The following is a 16,595-nucleotide window of genomic DNA, read 5'->3' as shown; positions in this document are numbered from 1 at the left end:
ATACATATATAAATACAATAAAGACACTTAAAGCAGTCACACTGGCAACATTTTAAAGCATATATATATATATATATATATATATATATATATATATATATATATATATATATATATATATATATATATATATATATATATAATATACCTTTTTTTCATCTTTACAATGCAAAAGTTTTGTTCTTGCAAGTCTCTGTTTAGTGGATTTATATTCTTCTGCAAGGTCCTATGCATTTTATATATTATAAAAGGTAGCAATACTGCAGGAAGGTTTGATCAACCTAATTAAGGTTAAAGTTCTTCATTTGTTTTCCATAGCATACATGTGAGTTCTCTGAGGTAAAGATCAAAAACAAAGTAACGTACCTTTTATTTTACTAATTATTTACCATATAAGAAAATGTTTTCTTATAATAATCTAAATTAGAGCATTGTAAATTAGGAATTAAAGATATCAGATTATCCTTTTAAATCCAAGTTGAACTTTATTATTTTTCTGTATATAATATAACACAAAATATTTACATTAGCATTATTTGTATGATTGCCATGTTTGTTTATTCAGCATGCCTTGGGTGGGAGCCACATTTATAAGAAGCTTTTGAAAACCTCTCTTTTCTGTCATGGATCATCAGGTTTCCCTGCAATAAAAAAAACAGAAGATCATTAAGTCACAAACACTACTTCCACACCAAGTACAACCAACATATACTCTGAGAAAGGTTTAGTCTGTTATCCTGAACTCTACAACTTTCTGGTTTCATAGTTGTTCGAGGTCTAAGTAAATACATTTCTGGTAAGTTTATGTACAGCACACCTGTCAGTACTTTCAAAATTGTGCTGAGGTGCAACCCTGAGGTACTGCATGTACAGTTTTTTATGGCAACTTCATGGCCATAGTGGTAAAGACTTTAAACACAAACACACTTCTTTTCATATCTTAGTGAGGACATCTACTTGACTTTATGTTTTCCCTAGCCACTTACCATAACCATCACAAGTGAATGGCTAACTCTAACCCTTAGCCTAAACCTAACCATAGCCTAACTGTAACCCTGACACTAAACCACATTTTGAGCCTTAAACATGTCTCCAAACTCGTGGGGCTGGGCATTTTGTCCCCATAAGGGCTGTTGGTCCCCACAAGTATAGTAGCATTCCAATTTTTGGTCCTTACAAAGACATCTAAACATGGTACACACACACACACACACACACACACACACACACACACACACACACACACACACACACACACACACACACACACACACACACACACAAATGTGAGCAAACACAAAACTATTCTTAGTCAACATACCTCCTGCGCAAGAAAAAAAAAAAAAACATACCTCCTGCGTTTTCTGGTATAAATGGCTTCAAAGTTCCATCTCTCTCTAGCTCGTGTAGGGCTATGTAATCTGGAATGACTGTAAGATTGAAACCATCATAAACAAACTTAGTGTTTAGTAAGGGCTGTTTGAGTATTCTCTAAGTCATACACACAGGTCTTACCTTTAGAGTCCTCATTGGGATAAGCAGGCATCACTGTAAGTCCGACCACAAGAACAAGGATCAGGAGCACAATATGAGCTTTCATTTTCTACAGGAGAAATGAGGTTTAGTGTAGTCCTTTGGCTTCAATTCCACATTAAGGGGAGAAAAACAGATTTTTAATAATAGCTCATCTTACCTTTTTATTCACGAGCAGTAGCCTCTCAATGGGTCTTTAAAGTTATAACTGCTGTTTACAGTGTCTCAGACTGACTTATAAACCAGTCCAGCAGGACTTAAGCTAGGTGTGCACATGTCAGAAGCATCTTAAAAATCTACCCAGGTCAGTTTTGGGAAATAAAGTGTTCTAAAAATAAATCACATGTTCCCTGTATTCAAAAGCACAGAGCTTGGCGAACTGAACTAAACTGCTCACACTGATATGAGGTATTTGACTGGGTTAGCAATAAAGAGCACTCAAAGCAAACATACTGACGCTAAATAAAAACAATGATTGTGAAATAAAAGACTTGAAACTAAGCTTCAATTTAAATTTGCACGTATAAGCAAGGCAAATAGGAGTTGAAACTATTCATCTACAGTCACTCTGTTTTAATGTTACAAAAAGTCAAACCCTTTTTAAAGTAATCACGAAAACCTGTGTTTTTGTTACAATGAGATCCACCAAAAGGGCTCCGTATAAACGACTCCTTCTGTAATTCCTAGTATTCTATGTTGCAACTTGTAAACAGTAGATGAACAGATATATCATGACTGCATATTTTTCAGCAGTGTAACTATGTAGCTCTAAAAAAAAAAAGAAATAGAAAAAGTGTGCCATTTGCATGTTGTTTTTCATTTCCCCAGATGACTGCAATTTAGAAACAGAGTAACTTCATATTTATCAAAGATTTTGTTTTGTCAAAGAGCTTGTTTTTCTTAGAGTAAAATGAGACTCCCCTCCTCCGCAGTTCTGTAAAAAAGTCAATACAAACTCAGAAAATCTCCCTGTGACTCTTCAGCTAACCTCTCCAAATATCTTATTGTCAATACTATTATTATCACTTTTGTAACTGCTATTGTTTTTGCAGAATAACATACCAGACAAAAACAAAATGTAGAAGAGAATAGTATGAAGTTAGAAGATGTCAAGGTGTGTGGAGTGTAAGGCTGAGGATTCAAATGCAGAACACAAGAGGTCGACTTCAGCAAAAAGTGAGCCTTTAATATGGTTTATAAGAGAAAGTCTAAAATAGCAGAGAAAAGTCCAGAAAGTAAAGAAACAATAATCCAATAACCACAATGAGTGAGGCTAACAGTATGCTGAGCACAGGGAACAAACACGGGAAATGGAGTAGATGCTGTGAAAAAGTATAAAGGCTGATTAGGGAATGTCCAACAGCAGAGTAAGGACTGGCAAGGACAATCAGGCAGATGAGAGCAACACTACACAGGGCATGAGAGAAACAAATCTTCACTGTAAAATAGGAAAAAATATAATGGGTACTAACACTTAACATGTATGAAAGAACATGAAGACTAACACTTAACACAAAAAGATGTGACAGAGAGAGGAGCAGATAGGGAAATGCTCAGGGAACTTAAACATCTACCAAAAACACGGAAAATAATAACACAAAATCCACAGAATCACAACAGCCACACCGAGGAAAATGTCAGGTTAAAATAACCCATAATTAGCCAACTTTTAAAAATCTGTTTAGAAAAAAATGGATAAATCTAATCACAAGTTTGAATTTGCAAATGTCACACTGATGCAATATTTCAACATTGTAGAGCCTCTAATGTGGGCCTTGCTAGTGTTTGCTCAAAAAACAATTTATTTAGATTATGATTGGTTACACATGTAAACCATCAAAATTGTATTTACTTACAGAGAATGCACCTGCAAAGTAATGCAATCCTAGCTGAACAATTAAGTTAAAGACTGAGACACTTTAACTAAAAAAGAATTCACACAGTTCCTATTAACTGCATTAAATCAGACAAATTTAATGATCTTTCCATTTTACCTTTTGTTTAATCTTATAAAGGTGTGACACATTCCTCCTCTGATACAGAACGTTGTGTAGTTCAGTGTTTCCCAACCGTTCCACCTGATTAGTACTCTAAGCAATCGGCATGAGTAACGGGCAGGATAATTACCTTCTCTTCCTGCTCTAATTAAATGGTTTGCCAACTGCCAGTGAAACAAAGACAAAGAAGCAATTGCGTAATAGTCATGCTGTGAGACGCGTAATAGCAATAGATAAAAAAATTTTTTTTTTTTAAAAGTAGTCAATCTGACCTGGGTCCTGGAGAAAATTCTGACCCAGATGAAGGCCCTAGCATGAGTAGCGATCAGAAGAAAGCAAAAAAGGTATACTGGGGACAAACCAAGCCAATTCCGCTATACCTAATGCACGGGAAAAAAATATAATATGCTTTTTGTGACATTTTTGTTTGGTGGTGTGCTGTTTTCTAATGTAAAATAAGTGCCGTGGCTCCAAAAGGTCGGGAAACACTGCTGTAGTTAGATAAATGTTCTCACCATTCTGTGTAGACTATTTTGTTCTGCAGCGCCCCCTAGTGGATAAATGTAAAACTGGCTTATCATAATGTCTGATTTTTAAATATTCTTCCGAGACCCAGCATATTCATTCATGGTCATTTGTCATTTTGGTCTTTATAACTTTTGACTTATTGGAGCTACCCTACTAAGTCCTGATGTGCCTAATTGTGGAATTTCCTGGTCTTTCTGATGATATCTCATGTGTTTGGGTGGTCTCTTTCAGTTCCGAAGAGACAGGAAATCACAAAAAAGTTCAACAGGAAGATACTTTTTTCCTCGGTTCTCAGGAGAATATGGTCAAAATACATAATTGGTTTAAATGTGCCTGTCTGAATCTTTGCTAGCTTGGGTGATTCTATCACGTTTGTTATGTGGCTTATACATCTTCTCATAAAACCCATCATTTTTATTTCATATTATTTTTACAAATGATTTTACTCTATACTTTTTCTATAGTATATAGAAGTCAGAAAAATGAAAGAGAGGAAAATAAGTAAACATGAATAGTGCAGAAACTTTGAAATGGCAGACAAAAACGTTTTATTACAACATATGGTAATCCATCAGAGAAAATTACTCTTGACTGAATGCTTAAAATCTTAAAAGCAGTACTGAGATTCTAACGTAATGAAGTAAATGTTGTGAGTGGCTCGTTTCCAGGTGCTAATTTGAGCCAAAAGACAACCAGTGATTAACTAGAACCCTTAAGAACAGCTTGAAACAGTCAAGAAAATGGTATCCTTTAGTAAAATCTGTCATCACAAGGCATTTAACAGGGATTCAGTTACAATAGCATGCTTTTACCTACATCACAAAATCAGTACATCACCAGAGATTTAGCTCAAAGCAGCAGATTGGTTGCCTTGAGATAATTATGGCTACAATGTTCAAGCTAACAGTCTGGGGGCTAATAGGCACATCTTTAACTAAAACACTATGTCACACGTAAAGATAATTTTAAAAAAATTGTCAATTTCTCAAATTAAACTAACATTGAAAAAAAATGTTATTAAAGCTCAGCCTTTAGTGGCTTCCTGCTTCAATAACTGGTGAATGATGATGTTGTCTACAGGTCTTAGTGTCTCCAGGATAGCCCCAATTTTAACTCTAAACACTTCATTCAAACATTTTGTGTATTTGTGACACATATAGTAAATTATATAACATATGTACACAGACACCTGAGGTGATAGATCAGGTTGCCTGGTGACCATAATGCAGGTATATTCATATTTTGTGCACCAACAGTGGCTGTCTGGGTTTTTGTTCCGTTTTGGTTAAGTTAGAAAAGTTTGTGATTTGTTCTGCTTTTATCCAACCGGGCTGTTCAGAGATAACACCCACATTGTAAAAATCCCCCTCTGAACATGTCTATGTCATGGTAACTGTACCATGTTTGTTGTACTTTAAAGAATTTCCCAACTTATTATGTTTCAAACTCAAACACAAAATAAATAATGAACAATTTAGATTTCTTTGGAAACTAATTGCCCTGATGTTTCCCCACATCTCATTAACAGAATGGAGTGTGTAATGATTGCATGGTCCATTTGAAAGAATGGCTGCAGATATATATTAAAATAACAACATTATCTCTCCGTTATTAACTTATTTACCGTTTTAATGCTGACTAATTATTAATTGGCAAAATTGTTCACTACAGATGCTTCCGACTGGCTTTACTTCCCCTTTGCTCAACTCAATTTATGTACAGCTGATGCATTTTAGCTCATATCTATTGCTTTGTTTCTGATTAGGAAATAATGCATAAATGGTGAAACATCGAAAACATTTGTATCTGGATTTACTTTGTTTACACTTTAAGCAGTTTGCTCAGCAACAGTCAGCTCTGATGCATATTAGTGTAAATGACCACCAATACACAGCATTACCAGATCACCCAAACCACCTGCTAATGGGATGCATTTGACCACATATCTGCTGTTGTATAAACTAATTTCCCCTGATGCATCTACAGCAAAATAACAAGGAAATACTGTATCAAGGACACAATGATAATTTTCTTTTGTCTTGTCTTGAACCATTTTGCAATTCTAACACTTGGAACAGTCCATACATGTTTATCACCTTAAACATTTTTAAATAATGCCTGTAAAAGAAGTCTGGTGCCTGTCAGGCAGAATGATGTAATAACCTTTCAAGGGGACCCTTTGATTTACAAGTACCAGCAGAAACTTTGCAGCTGACAGTTACATGTTTAAATGTTGAGATACTGTAGCGGAAACATTTTTTTAGAATCAAATGCGAAAGGCTTTGCGTATTACAAAAAATCTTACTGGGTCACTCTGTCTCAAATCATCGTTGTCCTTCAGCTCAGCCATCTTTGACTTTCCTAAAAATATTCATGGTTTGCATATATGCCATGATTGCTATGACATTTTGCTTTCATGCTATGACATTTTGCCCCCAAAACCATCTCACGTTGTCAAAGACCACTATTGACAAAGTAATTTAAATGTTCAAAATTTAATGTAAAATGAAACACACAGAATGCTTTTTGACCTAAAAATGCTATTTTCACTAAACTTCCATGCTGTTTTAAATTTTTCATTGTGTTTAGGATACGTGCCTGAATATTACACTAATGTGTAAATTAATGTTGTTGTTTTTAAAATCTAGAAAGGTATTTAATATCTTAAGGTAAAATTTCACAAAAATTACAGAATATATCCAAACTTTGAACATTTCGTCGAAAACAAAGGTGGCTGAAAAGAGAAGTTACTAGAAATTTAATGAGTTTCCACATCAGTTTATTTTGTTCATTAGTAATTAGTTTAGTGGCTATCGCAAGCCATGTGTTGCTCACCTGTGTGCAATACAGAGAACATTTGTAACGGTTTAAGCCAAGTGAATTATTTTATGAGAGCAGAACAAGAACAACAACGCAGAAGCATCCCTTATGAGTGAATAATGTAATAAAGTCTACAGTTTACTGTGTTTCTTCTCTGTTGCATCAACCCAACCTCGACAAGAGGAGAGCTCCAAGCTACATTTTGCTGCTGGGATCCAGTTACAGCATTGACATTAAAACCAGAGCCCTTGATTGGAAGAATTATGACAACTTATACAGCTGGACAAGTTGAACTCCTCTCTGGTGATGACAGATTCAAATGACATGCTAGCAATGTTTTCTATAGCATCATCATGGTGCTAAAAGGTAATACAAATATACCTGGAAAAATGGCATGTTGATAATTCCTTGTCCAGGTAGTTCCCCTGTTATACACAGCCATTTCATCACAAACTCCTTCTAATCAAACTACCACAACCAACAAACTAACACTGGAGGTTGCCATAAACCACGCTACTGTCTGCACACACTATAGAGATTGTAAATCAGCAGTGGTGTGCTGGTAGTTGACATGTTCTATATAACATCAGAGCTAAGTACAGTTTTTTCCCAAAACATTTCTAAATACGAAGATATGTGACATCACAGCAAAATAAACTCAGGGATGGTACTGAGTGTGCTTGTGTATACCTTAAACTAGACTACTAAAACCCACATCTATACTGTTCATACTCTTTCTTGTAAAGACAAACTCAATTTCCTGTTGTCTATGACATGATGGATAAATGTAAATGCATTTGTTTGGAAGCGATTCAGACTAAACTCCACACAAGACACACAACTCTTGTATCAGTCCTACTTCAAGGAGACGATAACAGTCAACACATGGCAAAACTAAACTAAACAACATAGAGGAGAGCCATTGAGAGAAGTTGCCATTCCAGGAACTTTGCAGTATAATGCAGTTCTTGAGTTTTATTTTGTCCATAGTCAAACAACAGTAAAATGGTTGAAAGCTGGAGTTTTGACTGCACTGCAGTCAAGCTTCAGCCTCTTCAGGTCTTTGCAACCGTGTGGAAGAAATGCACATCTTTTGGACCATCGTTTGGTGTCACAGCTGCTAATGAAAGCTATTTTCCACACATCCCAAGTGTTTGTTTAATTCACCAAGCCCACAGGTGAGAGAAACAAATTAACTGTCCTATGAGATCTGGTTCGCAGGGAGTTGCTGGGAGTTGCCATCATCCCCCCTCTCTGATTGGTGTTTATAAAGGTCACATGGCATGAGAGGGAGGGGCTGTCCCTGCTCTGGCAGCATTGACTCATAAGGTGGTGCTGCCTCCAGTGGGAAGGAGATGGATGCAAGATGTTGATGCTCCTGCTCTTGCAGTCCCAGTGGGTAGTGGGAGGGAGAAAACCAGGCAGCACTGGCTGAGGTCTCTCCGCAGTGTGGGGAAGGATCTGTAAGGGAGTAGCAAGGCCGTTCATCCTGCTCTGCTCCCCCCTGACAGGGGTCCACCAATGAGTAAGGAGGTGGGTCATCTGTAGGGATGTAGATCTGAGTCGAACCTGGACCGACACACTCATCATAGCTACAGGCAAAAGGACAAAAATGAAAAAGTTAGATAAATTACAGAACATTGATTTTATATCATAACATCAGTTACTAAGTTATGTTCTTCTTTGCCATTTGTGCATGTGGGTGTCTGGAGGTGGTTTTCTTTTCTCTTTATTATTTTTTTAGCTTACTCCAAGTGCAGGCACATAAAATGTATCCTTCCCAACACAGGAAAAATGATAGCAACTGCAAAATAACTCATACTTAAAGGGAGTAATCTGCTCAAACTCTTAATGGGCATTTTGTAAAGAAACATGTCTTTAGCAAATTTACAGTTGTGCTGACAAATGGTTCATGTCAGGTAGTGCGCTTGCTGAACTCTCCCAATGCTTATCTTTTTAATAAGCCGGCTTTTAATCTGCTATTTCATGATAGCTTGATGCCATTGCCTTATTTTCTATGTTCAAATACATCCATCCATAATAGAAATTCACAGGAGAATACCATAGGAGACAAGATGGACCCCTCCCACCATCAGACATGAGCTGTTGCACTGAGACATTCAGTTTCAAATATAAAGACAGTTTTAACTATGCACAATCAAGCAATATCTACAATGTGCTCTATATAAAACCATCTAAAACATACATTTGGAAGATAAATAGGCAAGACACAAAAAAATATAAACCTGCAGAATTCAGCTGTAGTCTAGAAAAGGTTTATGTATCTTTAATGCAAATTTTAAATACAGTTGTTCAGTGTTCTGGTAGGGAAAACCAAAGATGCACACTGTTGGCACTCAGGACTGAGCTGTTAATGAAGCCATAATATTGTTTTGCTTGACTAGTGACTCTATACATGCATAGCTGCAGTTATTAAGTCTTAATGAAAAGTGAGATTAAAGTTCCATGGCTTTTGTCAAAATATTCACTTAAGGTTTATAAGTGGGCTTAATCCATGTAAAGAAAACTGGAAATTCAACTTTAAAATTATGAAAGATTTCTGCAGGTTAGATGGATTATAACTGAATAAAAGACAAACAAAATACAAGCCAATGTAAAACGTTTCTTGTTTGACAGCAACTGCGTCATGTTGATGCTGGAAAGATGCAAAGCATGGGCACAATGACGTGACTGGTTCAGCTGCTGTTGTTCTGATCATTGCTCTGCCACTGCAAACCATGAGGAGCCCTAGAATTTTTATTTTATAAAATAGCCCTGTGGAAGTAATGGTAGATGAGAATGGGCCGTAGGAAGAGGTAAATCAGCGTAACTTAATCAGCACAGTGGTTAACAACATCAATACACAGCAGTGCCACACATGTGTGTATGAGTTTCTTTCTTTCTTTTTCAATTTCATTTTAGTTCAATTCAATTTTATTTATACAATACCAAATCACAACAGCAGTTGCCTCAAGGCGCTTCATATTCTACAATAATAGAAAGAAAACGGAGAAAACCCCAACAATCACATGACCTCCTATAAGTAAGCGCTTAAGCGATAGTTTCTTTCACGTTAAATTTGTGTCTTTCTGTGTATAGAAAAAGTGAGTGAGAGCTACTTCCGCCATGATGTGAAGATAACAGCTAATGTTCACTCCAGTTGAACATTAGCTGACGTCATTAGCTGTTTCCGGGTCAAAACTCTTCAGGTCTCAAAGTCAAACAAACACTGCGGCATCACTAAGAGTTAGAAAACTTTTCAAATAATGTAAATATGTAAGAAAATTGTGTATGTTTCTGTTCCGTGTCCTGTGTACTGTTTGTTTGTATATTTGTCTTTTTGGCTGCTGTTACAACCAAATTTCCCCTTGTGGGACAATTAAAGGATTATTCTATTCTATTCTATTCTATTCTAAATTCTTTCATCTTTAATGACATGATCAGTGTTGCTGCTTTACCAGGTGTAACAATTAAGTTTGACATCCAGGCATCCATAAAAACAGGATTTATTAAGTTTAACAGAATTTGAAGTTAGCAGGGAGTTAGCTTGCTAGTTTCCATCTAAGGTCTATATACCATGCTCTGACTGAGAGATTTCTGAAAAATTAAAACGTACAGCTCTGCTATCTCTTCCGACATAAATGAAGATAGAAAACTAAACAGTGATGTTTGTAGGGTTACTGAAGTTGGGCTTGCTGGTATATAATGATGTGCTACATGGTGGCTAGCTACATGGCTATGGTTAGCATAATATAAACACATGAAGCTGGAAGATGAACACAATCACTTTTTTCCACTTGATAAAAGTTAACATGAGGAGAAATATAATACAAAAAACATAATATAGAAAAATAAAGTTTTCTGCGATGGCTTTAGTTATAATTATTTATTATTAAATATTGTTTATCATTTATCATTTATCGTCTTTCTCTTCTCTTTCTCACACCCCCATATAACTCAGGGTTTCAATAAATATATTCATGTGGATTATTTTCACTTGCCTCATGCTAAGAAATCTGACTGTAAACATCAGTGGCATGACAGCACGTTGAGGTGAAAATTGAAGACAGAGGGAAAGTGAGCGCTAGGCACGATGAGGTGTTGTAACACACTCTAAATCCCTGTGTCTCTTGTCTCTGAGGAGCTATATGCTGCTCTGTTCCCACTGTGTCTGTTTCTGCAAACACCTCACACTAGATAATGAATGAGGTGTTTTACACCTTTGTGTGTTCACTAGCATGTGTGTTAGCAGGGTGTGGCAGAATAAATAATAATTCGCCCCCTCTGGGAGACTTGCTGGGAGCTGCACAACTGCTTTTCTGTTTGTTGTTTTGTTTGTTTTTATCTGCTGCTTGTTTCTATTTAAAGTCCAGACATATCATGTAAATGAAATTCAATATCAAGGTATTAATTTATTAATAACTTAAGGATGCTGTTGCTTGGTGGCAAACAAACACATTGACACAATCCTCATGCTACAGTTTGGGAAATCCATGTTTCAACGTTTTTCCTGCATAGGCTGGCTGCTTCTGTCAATTAAGGCTAGGTTTATCTACTAGTTATTTTGCTATTTTATGCAGCTGTATGGAGGTTTGCTTTACAACAAAGCAACCCCCCCAAACTTTCACATGCAACCAATAAGTGAAGCCTGTCAAAAGCAATGGATGAAGTAGTTTGCCACTGATACAAGTGTGAAGAATGTTGCTTTTTCATTTTTCCTATTAACAGTCATGGTTTATTTAAACCCAGATATTTCCCAGACTTCTAACCTTGACCTAAAAGATTTTGTCTTAACATTTGTCACAGTAGAAAAAGAAGTCAAATGCACACGCATGTCAGCAGAAAGGGGGGACCTCTGGCATGTATTCATGCAATGATTATGATGCTCTACAGAGCTGAACACCACACAGCTCTTGCTTACAGCATATGGTCTCTGTGTGTCAGTGCAAGTGTGTGTATTTGTGTGTGTAAAGCCAGCATGTTTCTGCTCTTTACCACTGTGAGAGGTTCTTGCCTGTGGAGTTAAACTGTAGATGGTGCTGCTACTGTGTGTGAATCATACCCAAAACTGATTTGATTTTTACAGCATAAAGCAGAAACAATATGAAACCTCTATATGACATTCAACAAATCAGTTTTCATCATATCAAATTACTCTTAGTGCCAGAAAACAATAATCAGGTGTCTACTTTCATTTTCCTGCTTTTCATCTCTTTACATTACCAGTTTGTGCACAGTGGGAAGATTAGTTTCCTCCTATGAGATGACAAGTGACACTGTGCAGAAATTGCTTTACAGCTTAATAACATGAAAAAACGCTTCCTGTATTTGTCAAACACTTGCAGTTAGTGTCACGCAGCCTGACACAGCAACGGGCAAATTATTGCAAATGCCTCAGCTGCTCCTAAACATGTCATTATTGAATGTTACGTGAAAAGTCACAGATGCAGGCAACTGTTGCTCCATCGTGGTTTACTGCTGTACAACTGGTAAAACACAGGTAACATCTCTGACTGCCTGCCTTTGCAACATGTAATTTACAGTTAATTACATATTATATATCAACAAAGAAGCAAATGTGATTCTAAATTCTCTATAATTCCAAGCTTAAAATACAAATGGATAAACTGTAGTTTTCCATCCATAGGTCATAGTATCCATAAACTGCTGACCAGAAACTAAGATGTTTCCACTGTTGTAGGCAGAACTCTGGATCAGAATCGGCAATCAGACCAGCAGCATATGCTGTGACACTCGAGACCAGACATAATAATGGGCAAACCTCAGCCTAAATTTGAGCAACATGACATAAATATTCCTTTTCACATGCTCACCATAACAGAATTGAAAAAATTATATTAATAGATCAGTGTCTGGACACATGTAAGTGGCAAACACAAAACAAATCAAAAGGAAACAAAGCTGTGACGTTAATGCTTATTTAAATCTTCTCAATACACGATGAGAATGTCACACGTGCCTTCCTACACTATGTGCTCACCAATGCTATTATGCAAATCAAATCAGAAAGAAAGGAATCTGTGTCCATGCGTGTGTGTGTGTGCTTGCTGAGCTTCTCCCTGAGAGGAAGCAGAAGCTTTCAGTCTCCACAGGTGAGGCGCTGATCCGCAAGCGTGACTTTTTTTCTCTACCAGACTTTGTGTGTGTACGTGTGTGTCGGAAGTGTAGCGTTCACAGTCGCAGCAGGTGAGCTGTTGATCTGAGTTCTCTGAGTTTTCCTCAACCATCTGTGGCCTACACACGCAAAAATATGCACGCCCACACACGCTCTGATCATATGACTGCAACTACCTGCTTCTTCACAGGGTACCAAACAATAATTTGCCAGCACTATGGTTACAAAAAAAAGTGTGATTCGAATGTATGGATGTGAGTGTATGTGAGTTTATGCATATGCGTTGGTTGGCTGCTGTCCTGTAGTCCAAGCCAAAAAGTACGTCTCACACGCAGGCGGTCCAGAACATTCTGGTTTCCTGCCAGAGTACTGACGTAGCGCTCTAGCTCCCCTTCCTTTTCCCTGCTCTCCTCTTTGCTTTCTTTCCTTATTCTTGATAGAAAGCTGAGGAGTTCTTCACAGTTATTCTCACATTTCCGCTGTTCAAACTGAAATTCTCTAACTGCGTATGGGCACAATTTGTCGCCCACATTAGGCTCAAGCATCATTTAACACCACCAAACCCTGCTGCTACCAGGTGCATCCCTTCACATATGAGGTTTGACCAAAAACAATAGCAAACTTTACAATTGAAGTCCATATGGGGCATTTTAAACACTGCACAGAGAATAAACTAAAAGGAAAAAAAACAAAAAACCAATAACTTAAAAATAACAAGGTCATGTCTTAATTTCTTTTTTATTTCTATTGTCATATGTAACAAAAAAATGCATTTTTGCAAACAGTGTTTGTCAGGGAGACAAAAGGTTAACTCACTTAAAACAATGTGGTTTGTAGTTGTAATACTCTGATAAATATCAGTGGTATTTATTTTGTTTTCATGAGAATAAGTTAAAGAGAAAATAATTGTTCATGGTGAGGTTAAGAGTGGTATAGATATGTGATATAAATGTTTGTATTAAAATGCATAAATAGTGTGTGAAAAAATCAGTTACGTTAAAAAACCATAATTTCATGGAATGTGAATGTCTGTTAAAAGAGAAGAAGTGTAACTTGTTTTGTATGCTACGTCACGAGAGGTCATGACTTGCAGATGACTTCCGGGGGAAAGAGACTTGGGAGGAAGAGAGGAGAAAAAGAAGGATTACTAAAATGGCATAGACGAAGCATGGACTTCGGGACTGCTTATGTCACCAAAGTTGTTCGGCAACAACATATCACCCGTCTGCGGACTTCCCGGTAATCATTCGGAGCGTTTGAGCCGGGCTTCCCGTATCTTTTGGTGCTTGGCTAAGCACGAGGCACGTTTGGCTACGTTGGCTAGCTGGAGCTAGGCTAACGCCACGGTCCTGGCTAACGGAGATTCCGCCGGAGCGGAGAGACGGAGTTGGAGAGTTGTCTCGGGAGAGAGTCGCTAACCGTGGATGATTCGCTGCTATCTAAGGAACCGGAGATTCGTTGCTCGCTGCCGCGAGTGGAGACGGTTGCTACCACAACGAGCGAGTTATTCATCGGAGGAGGTGGAGACATCACGGATACTCGGAGGTATTGTTGTTATTATTAAGAGCTCCAACTAAAGCGCGCCAACAACAAAAATAAACTAAGAGTGCACTCTGGGAAAAGAATAACATTGGACAGGTTAAGGGAAAAAAATACTGAAATCTATCCCCCGGGGGTTTATTGTATGTTTTGTATATGTGTTTTTTTTCATGAAGAAAAAAGGGTTGGATGTGAATTTCCTGCAATTGTTTAATACATTTTCTAACCCTGAGATCCTGTGTTGGGTTTATTGCATGGTGTCTTATCATTTGAGTATTCACATGTATTAGCCTTAATCGGTTAAGTGTATTTCCTTAGCCTCCGCTTGTCTGTGTAGACACGAGAATCATATGAACCCTAGACTGATATTTATTTTTCGAGATGTATCTTTTATCACAGAATGTTTAAGTAGAGTCAAGACTGCACCCGAGGGCATAAGGGGGGAGTCTTGTCACACGAGCCGGTGGTAAAAGTGTTACATAGTGTTTTGATTTTTAAGTTCATATATGTAGATCAGTTCCAAAGAGCCCAAAAACAATCATAATCCAGGAAGCACTACATTTCTTATTTACCTTCTATGTGAACTGAGGAGATGAAGATGGGAATCCTTGATTATGTCACATGCAGCAGTTCTGTGATGCTCAATACATTGCACATGACAATTACTTTGTAACTACATAAGAAAAGAGCAAAAAGCTGGATTTCTTTCCGCAATGTGGTGCCACTGTGTCTAATTATTACTATTATTATTAAATTTCAGTGAGTCATTTCAGTAAATTATCTCTCTGATATCCTCGTTATCCCTGTTGTCTGACAATAATTGTGGAAGTGATAAGATGTAATGTCATCTCAATCACGTACTACAGATGGATGATACTCCCCGGATAATCATGAAATAGAGTGTACACTTGGTGCCAGCAGAAAGGGAGAACTGTAAGCAATATCCTCTGATAAACCATAAAATAAAATGATATGTTCAGTCGTATGACAATTATTCCCTCTGAGTTATAGACTACAGATCATCCACCCTTGAACAGAGTAAAATGTTTGAACGGTTCTAAAGAACTGTGATGAGAATGAAGCACACACATATGCACTGCAGGGGAGGGATTTATGTGAATTATTAAAGTTGCCAATTAGACCAGCTGACATTTAGATCAAAAACACCATGACACCAGCTTTTAGCAAGTCCATTCTCTCTCTCTCTCTCTCTCTCTCTCTCTCTCTCTCTCTTTCTCACACACATGCACATATTCACAGCCAACCTTGCAATGGGCACCAAAGTTAGCACTGCTCTCTAATAAATGAATTACCACAGAAAAAGGTCAAACCAAGTGGCCAAAGAACAGTGCATGATAGTGTATGAATGGTCACTTATATTTCATACTTGACATTTCACATATATGTCAAAGGAAAGGCTCTTCTTTCTTATTTTGCCAATAGAATGTAGTGTGTAGCTGAGGAAAGGCAAAAAATTCCATTTGACTTGTTTTTTCTTAATATTTTATTTTCAACTTTTGCCAGAAAAAAGGAATTTTCCAAAACCAGAGACCTTCCTGCGCCGTTAAATCTAAGTAATTATCAAATGGTATGTGTAAAAAAACCAAAGCGTCCTTCTGTTTCCAATTTTAACAGGTGTCTAGCAGTATTTTAGTTTCATATTTAGTATACAGACATCACTATGGTACATTTTCATTTACATTTTGTTGTAATAAAGCAATAGATGTATAGTAGATTAAACTTTAACTCTTTTTTTTTTTTTGGCCTGTCCCGTTTGGCTCTTTTGCCATCAGAATTGTTGTCTAAAGGCAAAGAAAGATGCCCAACGGATTTACTTTACCAAACTGACCATCCCAGCCTTGCCGTAATGGTCCATTTGATTCACCTTTTATTGTTTATTTTATTTTCACTTACTGAATACGGGACAGACTTGACTGGGGGAAAGAAGGGGAGAAAGAAAGAGGGAAAGAGAAACAGCTGAGAAGAGGGACGGGGGAGAAGGGTAAAAGACAAAAACCAACAGAACGGGCAGAGAAAAAAAA

General features: G+C 37.2%; 1 protein-coding gene and 1 long non-coding RNA gene across 2 annotated transcripts in view; both read right to left on the bottom strand.

Annotated features, from left to right (window-relative positions):
- Positions 1 to 465: 465 nt before the first annotated feature.
- Positions 466 to 1,800, bottom strand: LOC146655305 (uncharacterized). The gene is made up of 4 exons (XR_014914393.1): positions 1,694 to 1,800; positions 1,516 to 1,603; positions 1,353 to 1,430; positions 466 to 641 (listed from the first exon to the last, which is right to left on the bottom strand). It is a non-coding gene; the product is annotated as an uncharacterized LOC146655305 (long non-coding RNA).
- A 5,032-nt stretch (positions 1,801 to 6,832) lies between these two features.
- Positions 6,833 to 16,595, bottom strand: part of bean1 (brain expressed, associated with NEDD4, 1) — a 48,109-nt gene continuing 38,346 nt past the window's right edge. The window contains exon 5 of the mRNA XM_085427976.1: positions 6,833 to 8,470. Within this exon, the coding sequence (XP_085284102.1) occupies positions 8,080 to 8,470 (391 nt within the window). The 3' untranslated portion in view covers positions 6,833 to 8,079. The remainder of the gene's footprint in view (positions 8,471 to 16,595) is intronic.

Source organism: Rhamphochromis longiceps, linkage group LG13, assembly GCF_057381845.1.
Source record: "Rhamphochromis longiceps isolate RC_006_pf linkage group LG13, R_longiceps_female_GT1.1, whole genome shotgun sequence".
Taxonomy (NCBI): domain Eukaryota; kingdom Metazoa; phylum Chordata; class Actinopteri; order Cichliformes; family Cichlidae; genus Rhamphochromis; species Rhamphochromis longiceps.
Note: the sequence above shows the minus strand (reverse complement) of the source record. Positions and strands in the feature narration are given on the sequence as shown.